The 17862-nt window shown below is 59.4% G+C and overlaps 1 protein-coding gene across 4 annotated transcripts in view; it reads right to left on the bottom strand.

Annotated features, from left to right (window-relative positions):
* The window catches only part of PIP5K1C (phosphatidylinositol-4-phosphate 5-kinase type 1 gamma), a 45427-nt gene extending 27694 nt beyond the window's left edge, over positions 1 to 17733 (bottom strand). For 2 of the 4 annotated variants that reach the window (XM_080566206.1, XM_080566205.1), the window contains exon 1: positions 17495 to 17731. In XM_080566206.1, coding sequence (XP_080422332.1) covers positions 17495 to 17600 — 106 coding nt within the window. In that variant the 5' untranslated portion in view covers positions 17601 to 17731. Of the gene's footprint in view, positions 1 to 17494 lie in introns of all 4 variants that reach the window. The other 2 variants (XM_080566203.1, XM_080566204.1) reach the window with 2 other exon arrangements.
* Positions 17734 to 17862: the final 129 nt, after the last annotated feature.

Raw genomic sequence — 17862 nt, 5'->3', positions numbered from 1 at the left:
AACCAGCTAAAGCTGACGATTCCATCCACTGAAAAAGAGTTTCTTAAGAAAGTTTACAAACATCCAAGCAAAGCTCTTATGTAAGACCTGACGGAGAAGACGTCTTTGTAAGGCATATGCATAATCACACAATCATTTATAACTTATAAATATTTAATGCTTTAGGATGCACTGGGGAAGCAGCGGAAGCAGATTCGAATAGCTGGTGGCATCATCTGGACTCCTCTGCCCAGGCGGAGATGCTGCTGCATCTTTAATAAAAGCTTCAATTGTTTCCTGGGAGATACACAGTGACTGCAACCAAAACCACATCAGGAACACAAACACCACGTCAGCTCTTCAGCTGGAAGCCGGGAGATTCTGGAGAGCCCCCCAAACGTCGACGGAGGTCTGGGTCCGATCTCACACTCATCTGACGAAGAGCAAGAGGGCACGACCCACCTGAGCAACCTGCTTGGACAAGAGGAGGGGAAGGCTGGCGGCAGGGTGCGAGGATTTATCGTCGGATCGGGCTGGCCCACGCGTCCTGCAGGGAGCAGGCTAGGGCATGAGCTGTGCAAGGCGAAGGCTGTGCACGTGGAGCAGATGTGTTGCGGGAGAAATATGGAGAGACAGGCTGGAAGCAAAACACATCCATCAAGAGAGACAGCTGCTACTCTCCATAAGGAACCGCTGAGAAAACGAAGTTCAGGAAACAAAAAAGCGACTCGGAGAAGATGCCAGAAAACTCGACACGGCTGAGAGCGGTGCCTGAACCGGCACGCAGCCAGCCAGGGCGGCGTGGAGGGGCAGCCCGGCCAGCGGGGAGCAGCCCCTCAACTTCTCGCACCCGAACTGCGCGGCTCCGGGTCCCGGCGAGCAGCGCTCGGGACCAGGGCATTGAGCAGGGTGGAGGAGAAACGCCAGGAGCAGCAGCAGGGCTCCGCAGCCACCCCGAGAAGGCGGCTGCTTACAGCCTGCCCTCCCCAGGCACCCGGCATGACCTGCTTTTGGTCCTCGAACACACTGCCTCCCCACGTGACAGCACCGGTCGGTTAGGGTGAGGAGCATCGAGCGATGCTGAGAGGAGTTGTGGGGGCTTCTTCCCCTCCGATGCAGCGTCTCTTCTCAGAAGGAGCTGTAGGCGGCTGCTCTTCAGAGCCAGCAGTGCCCAGGGTGCTGCTGGAGAGCTTGGAGTAACAAAAAGGAAAATGAAGCAAGCTGAGATCAATTCCGCTTGTTATATGGAGTCTATAGGAGCTTTAGAAAAGCAACACAAGCTTTGACACCAAAAATGAATCCCTTTTTTCTCTCTGGTGCACTTGCAGACTGCATGAAGGATTTTTGGGAGGACCTACAAGAACTAGCACTGGTCTCGCACCAGCCGGACACGCCATCCCGACACCCTGGGGAGACCCCAGCCCGGTGCTCGGGTGAGGCTCTCCATCCCTCCGAGAAGGGAAGACCCTGCCCCGACACATCCACATCCCTCGGGATGGTTCAGACCCCATCCAAAGCCCAACAGTTCTTCGCAGGGAGCTGAAATGCTGGCACACACAGCAGCATTCACACTGGGCCAGCATTGAAAGCCGGAGATCAGCAATCCCATCTAATCCCTCCTCGACACCCAGGGCTGGGGTGCTGCACCTCCCACGCCAGCCCCACACCTCCCTTTGCCGTTTGGAGCCCCCTGGACCCAGCCCCGCTGAGGGGGAAGGATGCCGGCGGTCACACACCGTGCTCTGCCGCACCAACGCTGTGCCCCACGCTTTTCCCGTGCCCTTTGTCTCGTTTACTTGAGCACAAACTCGTCAGGGAAAGGAACAGCATGGCCTGTACAAATTAAGGGAGAGAGCTTAATGTACCGGGGAGGCAGGACGGGGCCTCGGGGCACTGAGGCGGCACACGCGGCGCGCTCCCTGCCTCCCTCCCCGGGCATTTCCATTGCTGAGCTCCTCGAGCGCCCGAGCCAGGGGGGCTGCAAGAAGCCCCCAGCCTGCGGAGCGTCAGCAAAGGCATCCAGCCCCCGCTTTTCTCTTTAATAAAAGTTTTTATGCAGAAACTCCTCCTGCCTCGGAAATAACCCGTTTACCCCGGAGCAGGAGGCAGGGCGCAAGCGGGAGGTAGCGCGCTCCTGCCCGGGTGCCGGATGGGATCGGCTCCTCGGGATGCGGAGTGCTGAGCCAGGACACGACCGGCTAAAACGTTCCCTTGACAACTAACCAAAAAGCGCTTGCAGCAGGGAAGCCCAATTACAGCGGGGAACGAGCAGGACAAGACAGGGGAAATGAAATTTAAAAGGAACTGATTTGTTTCCTTGTCTCAGATCAGCTGCACGCAGAAAAGAGTGCCATTTCCGAGCGCCTACCCCGAGCCGTGTGACACATCTGACAACAAAGCAAAACAAAAACCTAATCAGGAGGAGCGCGCACACAACAGCTGACACCCCGCAGCGGGAAAGGCTGCAGCCGCTCGGCTCCACGCTGTAATTATGCAATCCAGTGGGACGCTCGGGCTCGCATCTGCTGGGTGGGAAAGGTGCAGCCTTATCTGAACGCGGCGTTCCTGCCGCCTTCCACGCCGCCGGTCGCAGGAGGAGCGAGCAAAACACGCTGCCCGGCACGTCCGGGCGCCCTCCCCGCGGGGCAGCAGGCGAGACGTGCCCAAGGTCGGCACCCGGCAGCTGCGGCGGGGACGCCAGCCTCTTCCTAGCCCCCGGCTCCGCTCCTTATTGCGGCCTTCAAGTCTGAGTCTGCCTGCCTGAATCCGGAGCAAAGCTTGATTAGGATTAATTACAGACAGCAAGCAGCGCGCCGGGAAGCGCACCCAGGACGGAGCCAGCTCTCTGCACCCCCGACACCCAGCAGCGCCGCCTCGAAACCACGACGCCAATTTAGAGCGAGGCCATTGAAGGCCGACGGACTTTGAAGCCACGTTCCTCAGGGTCGCTCAGGAGAGCTATGGCACCCAGGGGCCCCGGCTTGGGGCAGGACGAGCCCTGCAGGTCCCAGCTGGCAGCGGAGCCGTAACTCGGAGTGAAAAGGCAAGAGGAGGCACAACCTCTCTCCTGATGTCCTCCCAAGCTGTGCTGCAGCACAAAAACAGGGACCTGAATGTAGTGCTTGTCCCTGTGCGGCCATCACCAACCACCCTTTGCTGCTTTAGACGGGGTTTTCTACAGCCACAAGGCCCAGGAGAGCCGTTTCCCCACCCAGGCCACAGGAGCACAAGGCCGCTCGCTGCAAGGGCTCAGTCCAGCGCTCACCCCTGTCCCCTGAGCACCATCACCCTGCCTGCAGGCTCCTGCCCAGACGCGGGGTTGACCAGCTCAGACGCAGGCAGTGCCCCACCTGTGCCGGGACAGGACACCGAGCCGCAGCCCCCGTCGCGCTGCCCTCCAGATGCAGCTAGCAAGGGGAAGAAGCACGAGCTGACTGACCCGAGGCTACACGCTGATCCCAAGAGCAGCTATTGCACCCAGCACAGAGGGCTCGCGGCGTGGCATGTTGTGTTGTTTCTGCTGCACGAGGCTTGACACCGGACCTCGGCACCCCCCGAGGCCAGGACCAGCGCTGCTGGGGCTCCTCTCTGCCGCCCGACCTCGCGAGCTCCTCCTGCCCCTCGCCGTTTCCACCAGACACCCGCAGGGCTGGTGCCTGAGGAGGCGAACCCCACCGGAGCCCATCCTGAACTCCTTCAGCCGGCGCTCAGCACAGGACGTTGCCCCCGAGAGGGCAAGGCCCCCTCACCTTTACGCTGCTGCTTCTCCGAGCGTCCCTCTGGCGGAGCTCCAGGGGTCTCGGAGGCACTGGCACGCCAAAGGAGCCGCTCGAGCTGCTGGTAGAAGCAGCCCAGCAGACACAGAGAGCTCAGGAATTGGAGTTACAGGAGACAACAGTACTCTGTCCCCCATCTTAGCCCTCAGCCCTTTCTCACAAAGGGTCTGCAGGGAAGCGTCAGTGCTCCGAGCTGGGAATCCCTCCCAGGCTGTTCATTGCTTGCACCACTTCACAGCATCTCCCTGCCCGCGTTACTTGACAGAGCTTCGTCCCGTTGCTCGTTTACTGCTGAGAATTATTTCCAGGCTAAATTAAGAAAGGTATCCTCCCTCCCCACATGTCCCATTTTCAGACCTTTTGGAAGAGGTGCTGAAGTCCATTAATACAGTCACAGCGAGTAAAGAAACCTGCCTGAAGGTTCCCAATAACCGCCCGCCCCAAGACCAGGACACGCAGAAGTTACACGAAAAGCGCAGCTCTACGGCTGTGGGAGCTCAGCGCCTCAACCAGGAGCAAACCCCGAAAACACAGGCACCCCTGGCCAGAGGGAACACAGCTGCCCGAGGGCCACCCTTCGCGAGCCATCCTGAAGACGCACCTGGAGTTGTAAGGAGCGGGCTATTTCCTGATTTACTCTGTAGCCAAAGCTGCTCGGCTAAATCCTCTCAGGTTTAATTCCACTCCCGCTAATGTCACTTGACAGAGATTTTCCTGAGGTGCTCGAACTCCGAAGACTAAAAGGGGATTTCAGAACGGGGTCGCGCACAGCGTGCGTCACTGGAATAAAGTCCTGCGAGGCCGCTGGCACCAGGTGGAGCGAGCCCTCCTTCCCCGCGCGCTGCCGGCGGCCACGGGCGCTGCGAGGGGCACGCAGTCCGAGGGATTCGGTGCCGCGGTGCCGAGGACAAGGTCTGGGTGGGAGAGGAAATGGGAGACGCCTGCAATTTCTGCCTGTTTCAGACCCAGGTTTCAAAGGCAGAAGTGTCAGGTCGCGGCTGCGGACCTGACTGCTTTTCGAGCTCGGTGGGGGACGCAGCCCCACGACAGCACGCCCCCCCGGCGGGGATAACAGATACAACTTCCGAGTTGACAAGGATCTTGGAGGTCTCTTCCAACCTAGATGGTTCCGTGAAAAACCCGCAGTTAAACAGACGCGATAGGAACAGGGGACTGGTGGCGCGTCTTCACTCCAGGTCTCTGCGTCTGTACAAACCTAAGCTTTTACTGCTGTAACAAGGAGAAATTCCAAGGCCTCGGGCTGCGTGCAGGTCTCATCTGAGCCCGTCAGGCACCGAGCGATCAGATTTCTTGGCCTCGCACAACACTGACGACGCCGACTCGCGTGTGGCTGAAGGCCAGGTCTGGCTGGCGTTCCGCTGCTCCCCACCCTCTCTACGTGGCTTCACACAACGCACCCAAGCCCACCAGCAGCCCCGAGGCCTGCCTGCCCTGTAGGGCAAGCTCTGCTTAACCCATCCCAGACCCCGCAAATCCTTTCCTCCAGGTGGATCCCGGACGGCCAACAGCCCCAGACCGAGGAGGCGCCAACGCTCTGGTCCTCACCTCTGGTGGCTGCGAACAAACCTCGCCGACAGCAGCAGCTCCGTCAGACCACGTCCCCACGCCGTGATGCCAAGGAAAGACCTCCAGGGAGAAAACTGCTGCCGCAAGGTGTGGGGGACTGCAGATTAAAAATGAATTTAACTGCTGCTCACCACCACCGCGTTCTCTTCCCACCTTGTTAAGGCCACTTGCGCTGTCTGTGACCGGAGTGTTTTGGTCTGATGCTCCCGCTCTGCTCTAACACAGGCACCTGAACAGATGGAACAAAACAAGCCACGGCAGAACAAGCTCAAAAGATTAAGTGTGCTGCCAAAATCCGTAACTCAAAGTTTCAGCAACCAGCCTCTTCTCTCCCTGGGAGCCTGGCCGTAGCGTGGCAGCCAGTGACTCAGCTACTAGCTGAAAATAAGTAACCTGAAAAAAAAAAATCAACAAAGCTTTTGAAAAGACTTCTAGAGCTTGGCATAAATACGAATAGGTGAGACGGGCCTAGAAGGCTAGAAGAAAACCTGCTGCCTACGCTGGGCTACAGGGACGTGGCCGTCGCGTTATGCTGCCGATCGGGGACAGCCTCCTCCGACACCGGGAAGCACAACGTGGACAAGAGGCTCCTCCTGGCACGGGTCTGCAGCTGGCTCACAACCTAGGGGAGGAAGCAGCTTCTCCAGCCCAGCCAGGAGCATCTGCACTTGGAGGCCAAGCCAGGCACTTGCTGCTGTGTAACGATGAGCAGCTCCAGCCATTTATTTCCTCATTTGAGGACAAGATCTCTTCCACCCTAAGCACAGGCACGCGTCCGAACTGAAGGTGCAAAAGAGCAAAACGCGAAGGAGCACCGAGGGCCGAGCTGAGGCCGTGGCTACCCCAGCCTCCCGAAGGGCTGAGGGCACCTCACGTTTCCAGCACGGTTTTCCCAGAGGCTGCCGCGCGCTCTGCCACGAGCCCCTCGGCACGCAGCGGCACCGTTTGGCACCGGCACAGAGGGCACGGCCACTGCTGAGAGCCGTGTCACGGGCGGGTGCCGCGCTTCCCGTGCGTGTCCTGCCCTTCCGCAGGACACAGGAGTGGGCAAGGTCCTTCTGAAGCGACCGCGTGGCTTCTAGGACGGGGGCGATAGCAGAGCGTTACGGGGTGAAGGTGGGCTTGGCCCTTTTGCTGGCTTTCCAGAGCCTCCCAGCTCTCAAAATGCGGGTTTTGGAGCAGCCCCGCTGCAGTGGGAGCTCACTGAACACAGAAAGGTAGAAGCGGAGAGCATCGGGCTGCGGAGACGAGCGCATCTTTGGAGAGCCCGGGCCGGCCACGTGGCTCGTGCACACGCGCTGAGATGACCACGTTCAGCAGGCACAAGTCTGAGGTGCAACTGGGAAGAACTTCGTGTCTCGCAGGTCCTGAAACGGTCCTGAACCGTGAACAAGTTGATGCTGAGCCCAACTCGGGGCTTCACTCAGCTTCTGCCTGGTACAGGAGAAAACTGGGGCTCCCCTATGGGGAATAGGTATGGAAAACAGTAATTGAAGACAGCAGCATTGAGTGAACCAAAGTCCACCACTTCTGAACTACACGGTCCTTCGTTTTATAAGAAAAGTCTTTTCCGGAGCTTTAAAACTGCTTGCCAAGACTTGAGCAAAGCCTGAAACGAAGCCGTGCACCTGAACCTTACCATCACGAGACAGCATCAGCCACACACACGCTGCCACCGACCTGAAGGAAGCTGGGACAGCACAGTCTGCTCCCGGGTTTGGGGAGAAACCGAGAAGTCAGCCGAGCAAACATCACACACGGACCCTACAGCACATTGGGGAGGTTTGGGTTCCCGCTCCCAGCTCAGCTGGCGGAGACCTTCTGCAGGAGCCGAGTTTTATGGCAGCGGTGTGTGTTGTGGGGTGGGAGGAAGAAAAAGAAACGGGCAGCGATGCTGGCCAACAGCTCCCGAACGGCTCTCAGTGGGGAAGGTAAAACACTAGATAAGAAGCCCCACCGGTCAATCTTTTCCTTCCCCAGCTCCCAACCCAGCAATCTTCTTGCAGGCCAGGAGGCTCAGGACCACCAGGCAGCAGGGCTCCTTCAGTGTCGTCGGTGAGGCTTCCACGAGTTATTTGCACAAAGCACGGCAAAATGGCAGTTGAAAGGCTCGGAGCTGCTGGATGTCCGTGGGAAGAGCCAAAGGCAGCTCTGACGAAGCAGAGCCAGCCTGCGGGCATCGCGAGGCCGTTCGACGATGGCCATGACCGGGCTGAAGGGCTCTGACGCTCCGGGCAGGGACAACGCTTCTCCAGTTGCTCTTTGCTGAAACGGGTGCATCGGTTTTGCCAGAACTTAAAGGCCAACCATAAGGCAAAGGACATATGGAGACCGTTGTCTTGGCAAGTCAGAGCAACCCAAAGCAGAAGCTCTAATAGAAAACACAAATTAAGAGGCAACACTTGCCACTTCTGCCTGTAATCTCTTCGTTTTTCCTTTAGACGAGCAGCTGCCATTCAGGCACATCTCATCCTTTCCTCCCACAGCCCTTGGAGAGCCCCGCGTTGTTACAAATTCAGTAGTTTTTCACCCCACCTCAGAGAAAATTTGCATTTAAGGTCTGTTTTTATCAGACGCTGCAAAAAACCCACCTCATCTCTCCAGGTGACGTTTTGCTCTGCATGCTGGTCATTCCCAGCCTTCTCCTACTCCCGGCTTTCAGTTTAGAAAAAAAAGAAGAAACACTCAGAATAAAATTACCCTTTGGGTTTTCAGTCCTGGGAGTTGGAGAAGCCGTTTGTCCTCCCCGAGATCGGTTAGGAGCCCTCAATCCCTGCAGCGCCATCCCACCAACACGAGAGCAGTTCGCAGGTGGCAGAAGTTCCTCCCAAACCAGGCTCTCAGCAGCGGACAGAGTCCTGCCAAGCAGCGCACTCCGTCAGCGGCTCATCTCGGGAGGCTCCTCGATTTAATAGCAGCCTGTATTGCCCACCTCTGGAGCTGGCACACAACGGGCAACCGAGTTCACTGCATTCGAGTGAAACGGAGCCGGGCGTTGCTGGCTAACAAACACGACTGCCTGCCCGTGCACGGTGGTGGTTTCACTGTACAGACACAGCCCCACGTCCATCAGGGCTCCGAGGCTCCCTGCAGCAAAGACCGCAGTTAGACCCGAGAAATGCCGGGGCTGGTCAGCGAAGGAGCCACAAAAATCACGTAGCAATTTCAGGGTGTTCGCTCCTTCAGCTTCTCATTTGCTTTAATAAGCATTTCCTGGCATTACCGGTCTGGAAGCCTCGCTCTCGGCGAAGCGTCCCAGATAGTTAATCCACCGGTGACTCCTGCATAGCACCGAAAGGAAAACAAACATCCAGCCCTCGGAGACCGAGGTGGAGAAAGACCATGTCATCATTTTTCTTCCATCCAAATGAATTTAAACCCCAAGAGATGCCGGTCTGAGAGGAAGCATTCTGGGATTAAAAATAGCACACGTATCAGAAGAGCACCTTTAAAGAATTAACGTTTCAGCTTCTCCCAAGCAGAGGTTTTATAAAGCGTTACTAGAAAAATCAAACGCAGCACAATCTGCATCCCCTAGAAAAAATTATCTTGTAGCACAAGTTAGCATTACAGGAGAAAAAAAAAAGTAATAAATGAAGAATAAATGAATAAATGGCTGCTCTTCCAGATTTCAGCCCCGATCACCGAACAAACAGTCCTTACAAACACGAGAATTATCCCGACAGGTGCTCTCTGAGCCCACAGACAACCAGCGCCCGTCAGGCCCCACGGGACCCCCTTTGCCTTACGCCTGGGTCCCACCCGGGCCGCGCTCGCGCTGTCACGCAGCGCACGTCATTCGGCGCTGACAGGCACAGCTTCGAGACGCTCTCATGTTCTGCTGTCTTCGTTCCAGCTTTGAAGTTAGGGCCTGTTTTACATCTCTATAGCTTGCCTCTCTGCCAGCAAACCGTGCGTTTTGTATGCTGCCCCCATCAACGCGCACCCAGACAGACGGCGAGAGCAGCACCGAGGCTGCACGGGAGGCAAAGCTGTCATTTTAGAGACGCCGATTTACCAGGGACATTTTGGGCGCTTTCAGGTATTGCAGCTGCCCTCTCACAGATTCCTGATCGCATCCCCCTTCTTCTTGGCGTGGGGATGCAGACAAAAAACGGGGCAAAACCCAGGAAACTGGAGAGACCCGAGTTTCATGTCAGCCCCTAACTGGAGCGGCTGCTGGCGCAAAGCCCTCCCGGACGCGCTGGGGAAGATGATGATTTCAGCCAGCTGCCTCCCTTTGGAAAACGCTGCAATGGGCAATTCTGCCTCGAAAAGTCCACGGAATTTGGTCCGTCAGATGTGCAGAGAGACTACAGAGAGAGAAGTGCTGCGGCAGCTGTACCCTGCCCGCGCTAGAGGCTTTGGTGACGTTTTGCTTGTGCTGCGGAACACACCAGCAGGGATCAAGCGAGCGTTAAGGCACAGACAAGTTTTCCCTCTCCTTTCAGAGGGGTCGGCAAAACAAAACCACTTGTGCCTCGTGCCGGAGCCTCCCCTCTGCCCGCAGTTCAGCAGCGCAGGAGCATCGGCAGCGTCACGAGAGCAGCAGGAACTTCGCCTTCCCCCTCACCCCAAGCAGGCGTTTTGCAAAAGGAAACCAGGCCACCCAGACGGTGGCAACGAGAGACTCCAGCTAATCACCTTCACTTTACTTTGCAAACTAGGAACTTGGGTTTCTGGGCCTTACGCCAAGCCTGAAGGCTTTTCTTAAATCCCTCAGATCTTCAGGACCTCGAGTACAATCCTGATCCAGTGGACATCGGAGGCGAAACCTAGGGAAAGTTCGGCTTCTGCGTGGCCAGAAGCTGCCCGGCCTCTGATGAAGCCGTACAGAAACGCAACGAAACCAAGGGGGATCCAAGAGCAGAGGAGCAGCAGTGCCTGATCCCAGACCTGCCGGGATCCCACCGTTTGTGCCGACCCAGCAAGAGAGCAGCAGCACGTGCTGCGTCGGCAGTTCACCGCCGGCGTGCGTGTCGGTGAGATCGGCCGCCGCGAGCCCCCAGCCCGCCTCGAGCCTCGCAGCCTTCAGAGCCGCGTCCTCGGCTTTGGAAAGATTTCCCCAAACCTCTCCCAACCTGCCAGTTCCATAAAAACACTTCTCAGATGTTCCAAATGCTTTGTGAGCTGCACCGACGCGCCAACCCAACGCTCGAGTTTCTCCAATTGATGTAAAGTGACCTTAATTACCTGAGCTCACATGGCCCTGAATGAGGAATGAAAATCCGTGCAGCCCTTCCAAACCAAGCTTTCATCACCAGCAGGCTGAAAGGAGCCGTTTTGGGAAGATGTTTACGCAGCTACTTGCATAGTGACTGAGGCATTACCGTAACTGCACTGCTGCCCGATTCCAACCGGAGAAAAACACAAGTAAGGCTGCAGGAGCTCAGGAGGATGCTATGAACTCGCCCTTTAAACCAAATCTGTTCCACCCACAAGTCAGAAATTCCACCCTAAAAACCATAATTGGGAGCACCTTGAAGCCATTTAGTTTAAACACAAATGGTGCTGTTTTGCTCTAGCGGTGGAGAGGTTGTTTTTTTTGGTAGGCAAGAAACTGGCAGAGAAGCCTGCAAAGGTCACAAAATGCTCGGAAGGGAAAAACAGCAAAGCGGGGCTGCGCCAGGGGCTGTGCCAAGCACACGTGGCTGGGACTCTGCAGGAAAGGGAGAACAGACTAAGACAACCCGCGTTACCTCTGCTTTAAACACGCGATAGAAGAGCGGCGCTGCCCACCTCATCCCTCCCCGCCCTTCCTGCCCCCCGAGGGGCTGAGCGAGACCCCGTGCTCAATGGCACGCACCCGTGGTGGGCACCCAGCCCTGGGCAAGGAGGCTGGAAGCAAGCCGGCACAGCAGGTTTGAGCTCACAAGGGAGTGACTTCGCAGACGACGCTATTTTAATGGAGATTACACGTGTTTTTCGTGCCAGCCCTCAATTCCATCCGGCTGCGCGTCACCGGTCTCCGCGGCCATCCCAGCCACTGGAGATCCGGACCTTAACTCGCTCGGGGCAGCAAAACAAAGCAGCAGCTGAGCACAGCCGATGCCAATGGGAAGAAGAGAAAGGTGTAATTGGCAATTTAAATAACAGCTTGCCGGGCAGCAAATGAAAGGGAGGAAACAATCCCGGTTAATTCTACTCTTGCAGGATCCTAACACGGTCACCAGCAGGGTCCAGCGCGTTCCAAACGCCCGTTCGGAAGGGCAGCGCCCCGATGTGTGCCGAGTTTGGGGTGCACGAGAGAGGCTTCCAACACCAGCCCTGCCAAATGGCTGCATGAACTCAGCTACCTGGTCTCAAGAGCAGATCTCTTTGCCTCCTGTGGAAAAAAAACAAAAAACAAAAAACAAACAACAGAACAGCTGGGGAATTACTCTTAACTACTAAATTCTGTAAAGGAGCAGGGACCCACCTAACTCAAAGCACTCTCAGAACAGAGGACCCAAAGAAGAAATCTGTAGGTGTCTACCACAGTACAGGGACACAGAGAACGGGTTAAATAGCCAGAAGTTTGGCAGAGCTCCGTCAGAGAAAGCACTGCAAATTTAAATGGCAGGAAAATCACTGCTTTGGTGCGGGGACCCTCAGAGCCAGGTCTGCAGGAGCCAGCGAGCCGCACGCGCGAGCATCGCTCAGCAGCAGCCGCCGCCAACCCCAAACCCTGAGCGGCCAGAGCACAGGCAGAAGCCGAACTAAACATCGTGCCCCTGAACGGCGGGGAGAGATTTGATGTCGTGCAGTGAAGTCAGAAGCTGCTTTCGAGCACTGGGGAGTTCGACCGGCACCAAGTTCCCCACGCTTGCAGCGTTCCCATGCCCGGCGAATCCCCAGGCTCCTCCAGCAGCAGCAGCGGATCTGCCCAGGCCAGAATTGCGATGGTCCCCAGGCTGTGACAGCGCTCCCTGCGGTCCCCAGGCTGTGACAGCGCTCCCTGTGCCGGATCAGTGAGCGCCCTGTGCAGCAGGAGCAGCCGCAGGTGGGCAGCGCACGTCCCCTTCCTGCCCACAGGCACGCCAGCAGCGGCGCCGACCCCGGGCAGGCAGGCAGGCAGCTGGCTTCCCGCTTCTGTTCTCTCCCTGGGAGCCTTTCCCACCCTCTCCAAGTTTCATAGCAAGTAGCAATTTCCGCAGAGAGAACATGCAGATTCTGCTAATTACAGATGAGAGGAGGGCTGTGCGCACCCCCCCCCTCCCCGTTGCTCACTCCTCGCTCCGGATCCAAGCCATACAGGCGGTGATTGGGCATTGTGAGGTTCGCTTTCTGCGGCTCCGGATCCAAGTGCTGCAGAGCCGTGCAATTATCCAGGGGGACAGCTCTGGTTCCAGTCATTTGCATAGCCTGTAAAGTCGCATCTCCGGCAATCTCCGCGCCGTAAAATAACGCTGCTCGTCTTCAGAATCACAGCCTCTTCCTGGGCAACAGGAAACGTTCAAGAGACCCATTCACACTCCACGCTGACTCCAGTTTGAGGCACTTGCATCCTTTAAACGGCATTAGGGAAGAGCGGTGGCTTTGCTTTGTTCGAGGAAAGGGGGGAGAGAAGCCAAGGCACACGCTCTGCCGGCGAGCTGCCGCAGCCGCTCCCCAGAGGTGCGAGGTGAGCGAGTTGCGATCGGCGGTGACCGGCGCCGTCGGATGAGCCGTGAACCCCAGGGCAACCGAGGGCACTGGGGCCTCCTGATTTCCTCGCCGCTGCAGCACGTGCTCTGACTCAGCCTGGGTTATTCACCACAAGCCAGTGCAAAAACCCACACGTACGCCGGGGAAGCCGCAAAAAACACACGATGGAAGGCAACGACACTTAATTAGGGGTTGACAGCGTTTTCTGCTCAAACACGTGGGTGAGAAGAGACAAAGTGACAGAAACGCTGCTCTGATTGCTTTTAGCTTTTTAATTACAGAAAACGTTTCCCAGAAAAGTTCTGAGGTTAACTCGGCTACTGGCAAACGCTGAAAGACACGACGAGTGCCAGGCCGCCTAGGAACAAAGTATTTCGGAGACCTACCTAAAGGAGGAAAAACCACAACGTCACCTTATCGTCAGTGGCTCTTTCAGGGCTGCTCGGAGAGGCCAGCTGCCCCTTCCACAGCCTCCAAGGCACTCAGAGAGGAGGTGGGAAGCCCGAAAAGCCAGGAAACGCTTTTCCTTCCAGCACACAGCGACCCAGGCGGGCAGGCGAGCGACGCTGGGCGCTCCGCTGAGAAACTCAGCGCTGATACAGACTAGGACAAAATACACTTCGCGCAGACCATCGCTTTTTTTTTTTTTTCTAACTCGACCCTCTTCTTCCCTGTGTTTTTGCACTTCAGTTTCAGCATCAAACGGCCTTTTGGTCGGCATCCCTCGCGGTGCCTCGATTTACCTTTCCGCTGGGCTCCCGTTGTCCGATCGCCGCGAGCGCGTGGAAGCGGCCGCACGCAGGCAGGCGCCGGGCACGGCACGCGCTTTCCTCACAGCATCCTTCCCTCGGGGGGGAAAAGGCAAGCGGCTGCGCCTGTTTGTTGAAGGGAGCGCGGTGCACCATCAGCAGGCAGCAAACAGGGAGAAGGTGCTCGTGCCAGCAACACTGCGTTGCCAACGGCTTATAGGAAATGACAACATTTTGCTCCTCTCAGTGTCTGCACCGGCCACGGACGGGCGAGGACGCAGCAAGCACCGTGCAGGGCTGCCACCCTGGCAGCAGCTCCGCACTGGCAGCCCGTGCCGAACGGCCGGGGCTCTGCGCCTGCACAGGGCTGCAAAAATCAGCTTCTGCCTGGCCCCACGTCCGTGGTCGCCCACGTCCAGCCCGACGCGACCGAGATCGATCCCGTTCTTCGGCACGTCCACGAAGCGACCCGGCTCGCAGGCCTAGGAGACAACAGCTTGGGAGGCGTCAGAAGGGAAGCGGCACCGTCAGCCGGATTATCAAACTGAATTTAAAGGGGACTACTGGGATTTAAAAATAAATAAATAAGCGACCTGGGATTGGGAAACAGAAAAACCCACCCAAGGACTTTTTCTCCTGTTCTGCTGCTATTTGTGAGCTCCCTCTGCCCTCCCCGACAGCGGAGCGTGCGAACCAGGCTGCTGAAGGTCACCGCCACCCAAACGCTCCCAGCCCTCGCCGTGCTAGCAGCTGGCACGCATTTCCCCTCCAGCTCCACTGCCGATGTTCCCCCGCACGGTGCAAAAGGTGCGGCGTTTCCCGGCGCTGCGACGTGTGGGTTAACTGACCCCACATAACTCTTGAAGCTCCTCTACGTGCAGATGGCACCGGTCCCGTGCTCCCGGAGGGCACGCAGGTACAGCGGTGAGGTTGGGCACGAGGCACCCACTGGGCCTCCACAGATTAATACGGGGCTGCAGGAACACGCTCGGCAGCCCAAAGAGGGAATAATCGAATGCGACAAAGCTGGAAGCAGCATGTGACGAGAGCAGCTCCCCGCGCCTTCGTCGGGGTAGCGCCCAGCCTCGGCAGACCTATTTCGGGACTCAACCGGCTGCGTCTGAAAGACGTGTTGGTGAAAAAAGAGAGCGCTGGAATTCCTGCTTCTGCTTTCCAGGCTGCAGCCACCTTATATGGGAAAACCATATTTAAGGTTGTGCATCTGGCGAGAGCCCATGCTGGTCGTGTCAGCGATTCGCTTCGATAATCGGTCCCAAATTACGCGCTGCTCGCGCTAAATCCACCCTGGATGCTCCCGGGGGAGCCCTTCTGGAGACGCTCAGCGAGCCAGCCGGGGCACGTGGGCAGACCCAGTCTGCCACCGCGGGTCAGGGCCAAGCGCCTGCTAATTGCAATCAGATCAATCTTAGATCGATCGCTCCCCTCCCAGGCACTGGTTCTCCAGCTCGGCCGGACACCCGGCCAGGACTGCCCCTCGCACCCCTCCCCGGCTCCCGGCCCCCACGGTCCCAGCTTCCCTGAACGTTCCCAGCCCGGTCGCATCTTAAAGGCCAATTAATTTGCTGGAGCAGCCCGAATTCCATTTTCGCTGCCTTCCTCTCCTTGCCTGCAGCTGAGCTGTGACTTATTGACTGTGAAGGAACTGCAGGGTCTCCAGAAGTTCAAGGCACAGGGTGTTTTTCTGCGTGTTTTTGCCTAGCTGACTCCCCCTGTCATCATCTTCGCTAGCACCATTTCACAGGAAAGAGGCACGTGACACCCAACTAAGCTGTGAACCATAATCATGCTGGGGATGATGTTTACATTTGATTTTTCCTCAAGCTGATAAGCTCTCTCCAATTTCCCTCTCCATCACGTTGGTACGGATTGAGCTGCTCGTGCCCCACGGGGTGGAATTCTTCGTTTATCTCTAATCTGCTCACTGGAAAAAAAAAAAAATTGCTTTCAGCAGCCCTTCAGAAGTCACTTCGCGGTTATCGTGGCGAAGAGGGAAGAGCCGCAGCGCTGCTCCTCGTGTCGCAACCTGCGCTCTCCCAGCCGGCCTCAGAGGCTCCGTCCGCGCCCAGCGTACCTGGCCAGGGGCTCTGCTGCGGGCACGGGGAGACAGCCAGGGCACAGACACCGCCGTTACATCGCTTCAGTCCCTAAAGCAGGGGAACTCGGCCCCGAGGAACACGCTGTAGGCTTCTGCCCAGGCTCTAAGCCGTAAGCGAGGGGCAGGCCGCAACCCACGCAACAGGAGACATGGAAAGAAATCGTAAGTCAACTCTTTTTTCCCTCCTGGGACGAGAATTTCCAGACCCCACCTCTGCAAGGAGAGGGCGGAGGGCAGCTCTGCTGTCCGTTGTTGCTGACGGCTCTCCAGCAAGGCGAACCCCCAGTCTCCGGCCCCGCCGGCACAGGGAGCAGGACAGCGATCTCCCCTCACCCAGCCACGCCTGGGGACTGGGGACGGGCTATCCCAGCCCCAAGGGTTTCACAGAGCCCCCGACCACCCCAGCTTCGGCACCTTCCTTCAGGCTCCCTGCGGCTCCTTCTCAGGGCGAGAGGGAGCGGATTCAGGAAGGAGCCGCGGCGGCCATTTACAGGCGGCAGGTTTTGAAACTTTTTTTTTTCAACCACAACAGTTACAACACTTTTTAAAACCCCCAAGGCTAGGTTCTCAGAAAGGGACCGATCAGCCCTGCGTGTCCACGAATGAGCCCGGCTGCCGGCGCTAAAGGTTTTCCTCCTCAGGACACATCCCGAGGCTTCCACGAGCCCCCTGCCGAAGCCTCCCCAGGCCTCGAGTCAAGCAGCTGCGGAGCCTCGCCGCCCCCCAGCTCCTTCCCGCACCTCTTCCCGCGTGCTGGGGAAGGTCCCTGCTGGGCCAGCCGGGGCTCGGGACGAGCCGCGGCGTTCGGTCGGTGCGAGCAGGGCGCGCGGACGGCGCCGGGGAGCGGGCTTTCGGCCACGCCACCGGCAGCAGCACGGGTGTCGAGGCGAGCGGCACCGGCTGGGCCACGAGCGCTTCGCCGCCGCTCCGGCCTGCCTCGTGCGTGCGACGCGAGGTGGGGCTGCCACACGACGGCTGCCGCACGACGGCCCCGGCTTCCCGCCGGCGAGGCCGAGCAGAACACCTCACGGGGGGCACGGCACCGCAGCCCCAGCCCTGCCGCCGGGCCCCGCGGGGTCGCCCCCTTCCAAAAACCGCTCGGGGGCCGCCCCCAGCCCCCCCCCCCCCCCCCTCCGGGAGCTGCCGTCAGCGGCGGGGCCGGGGCCCGGTTTGGCTCCCTCCCAAACGGGGCCATCGGAGGCGAGACCGCCCGGAGCCTGGCGGCGCAGCCTGCGGGCTGCCTGCAGCCGGCCGGCCCCAAAACCAGCCGGGGGTGGCGCCGGGCCGGGACCCGGTGCCAGGCGGCGCCCCCCGGGGCAGCCCCGGCTCCTGCCGCGGTTCGCCGGTGCTGGGGGCGCCCCGCCTGCCCCGACCACCGAGAGCTTCCCCCCCCCCCCCGCGGACGGAACCATTCCGGGCCCCCCGCTGCGGGGAGCGGCGGCCGGAGCGCACCACGCGGCCCGGCGGGGGGGGATGAAGGGGGGGGGGGGGCAGCGGAACCCCCCCGGGGGGACGGGGCAGGGAGGCACCACCCGCACCCGGGGGGGGGGGGGCTGGGCTGAACCACTGCGGGCTGGGGGAGGGGGGGACGGCCACGGGACGGGGGGGCCCTGAGGGCTCCGCGCGGGGCCGGCGACCCCCGGCGGGGCAGCGCCCGTTACCTCCTGCCGCGTCCGGGCCCCCCGCGCTGCCCTCCGGGGTGATGGCGCCGGCACCGGCCCCCGCCGCGGCCGAGCCCTCCGCCTCCTCGGGCACCTCCAGCTCCATGGCGGCCGCCGAGGGCGCGGGCAGGGCAGGGCAGGCCCGGGGCAGGGCAGGGGCAGGCCGGGCCCGCGCCCCCCGCCGCCGCCGCCGCCGCGCTGCTCCCGGCTCCGGCCGCCGCCGCTGAGCAGCCTGGGAGCGGCGGGGACCATGGACGGGAGGGCGGAGGGGGCGGGGAAGGGGCCAGGGCCCGGCGCACCACAGAGCGGCGGGGACGGAGCGGCCGGCGCCGTGCTGCCCCCTGGGGGCCGGGAGGCACCGCGCGGCC

The sequence above is a fragment of the Anser brachyrhynchus genome, assembly GCF_964034855.1.
Source record: "Anser brachyrhynchus genome assembly, chromosome: 23".
In the NCBI taxonomy this organism is placed as follows: domain Eukaryota; kingdom Metazoa; phylum Chordata; class Aves; order Anseriformes; family Anatidae; genus Anser; species Anser brachyrhynchus.
The sequence above is the reverse complement of the archived record's forward strand: the minus strand, read 5'-3'. Positions and strand labels throughout refer to the sequence as shown.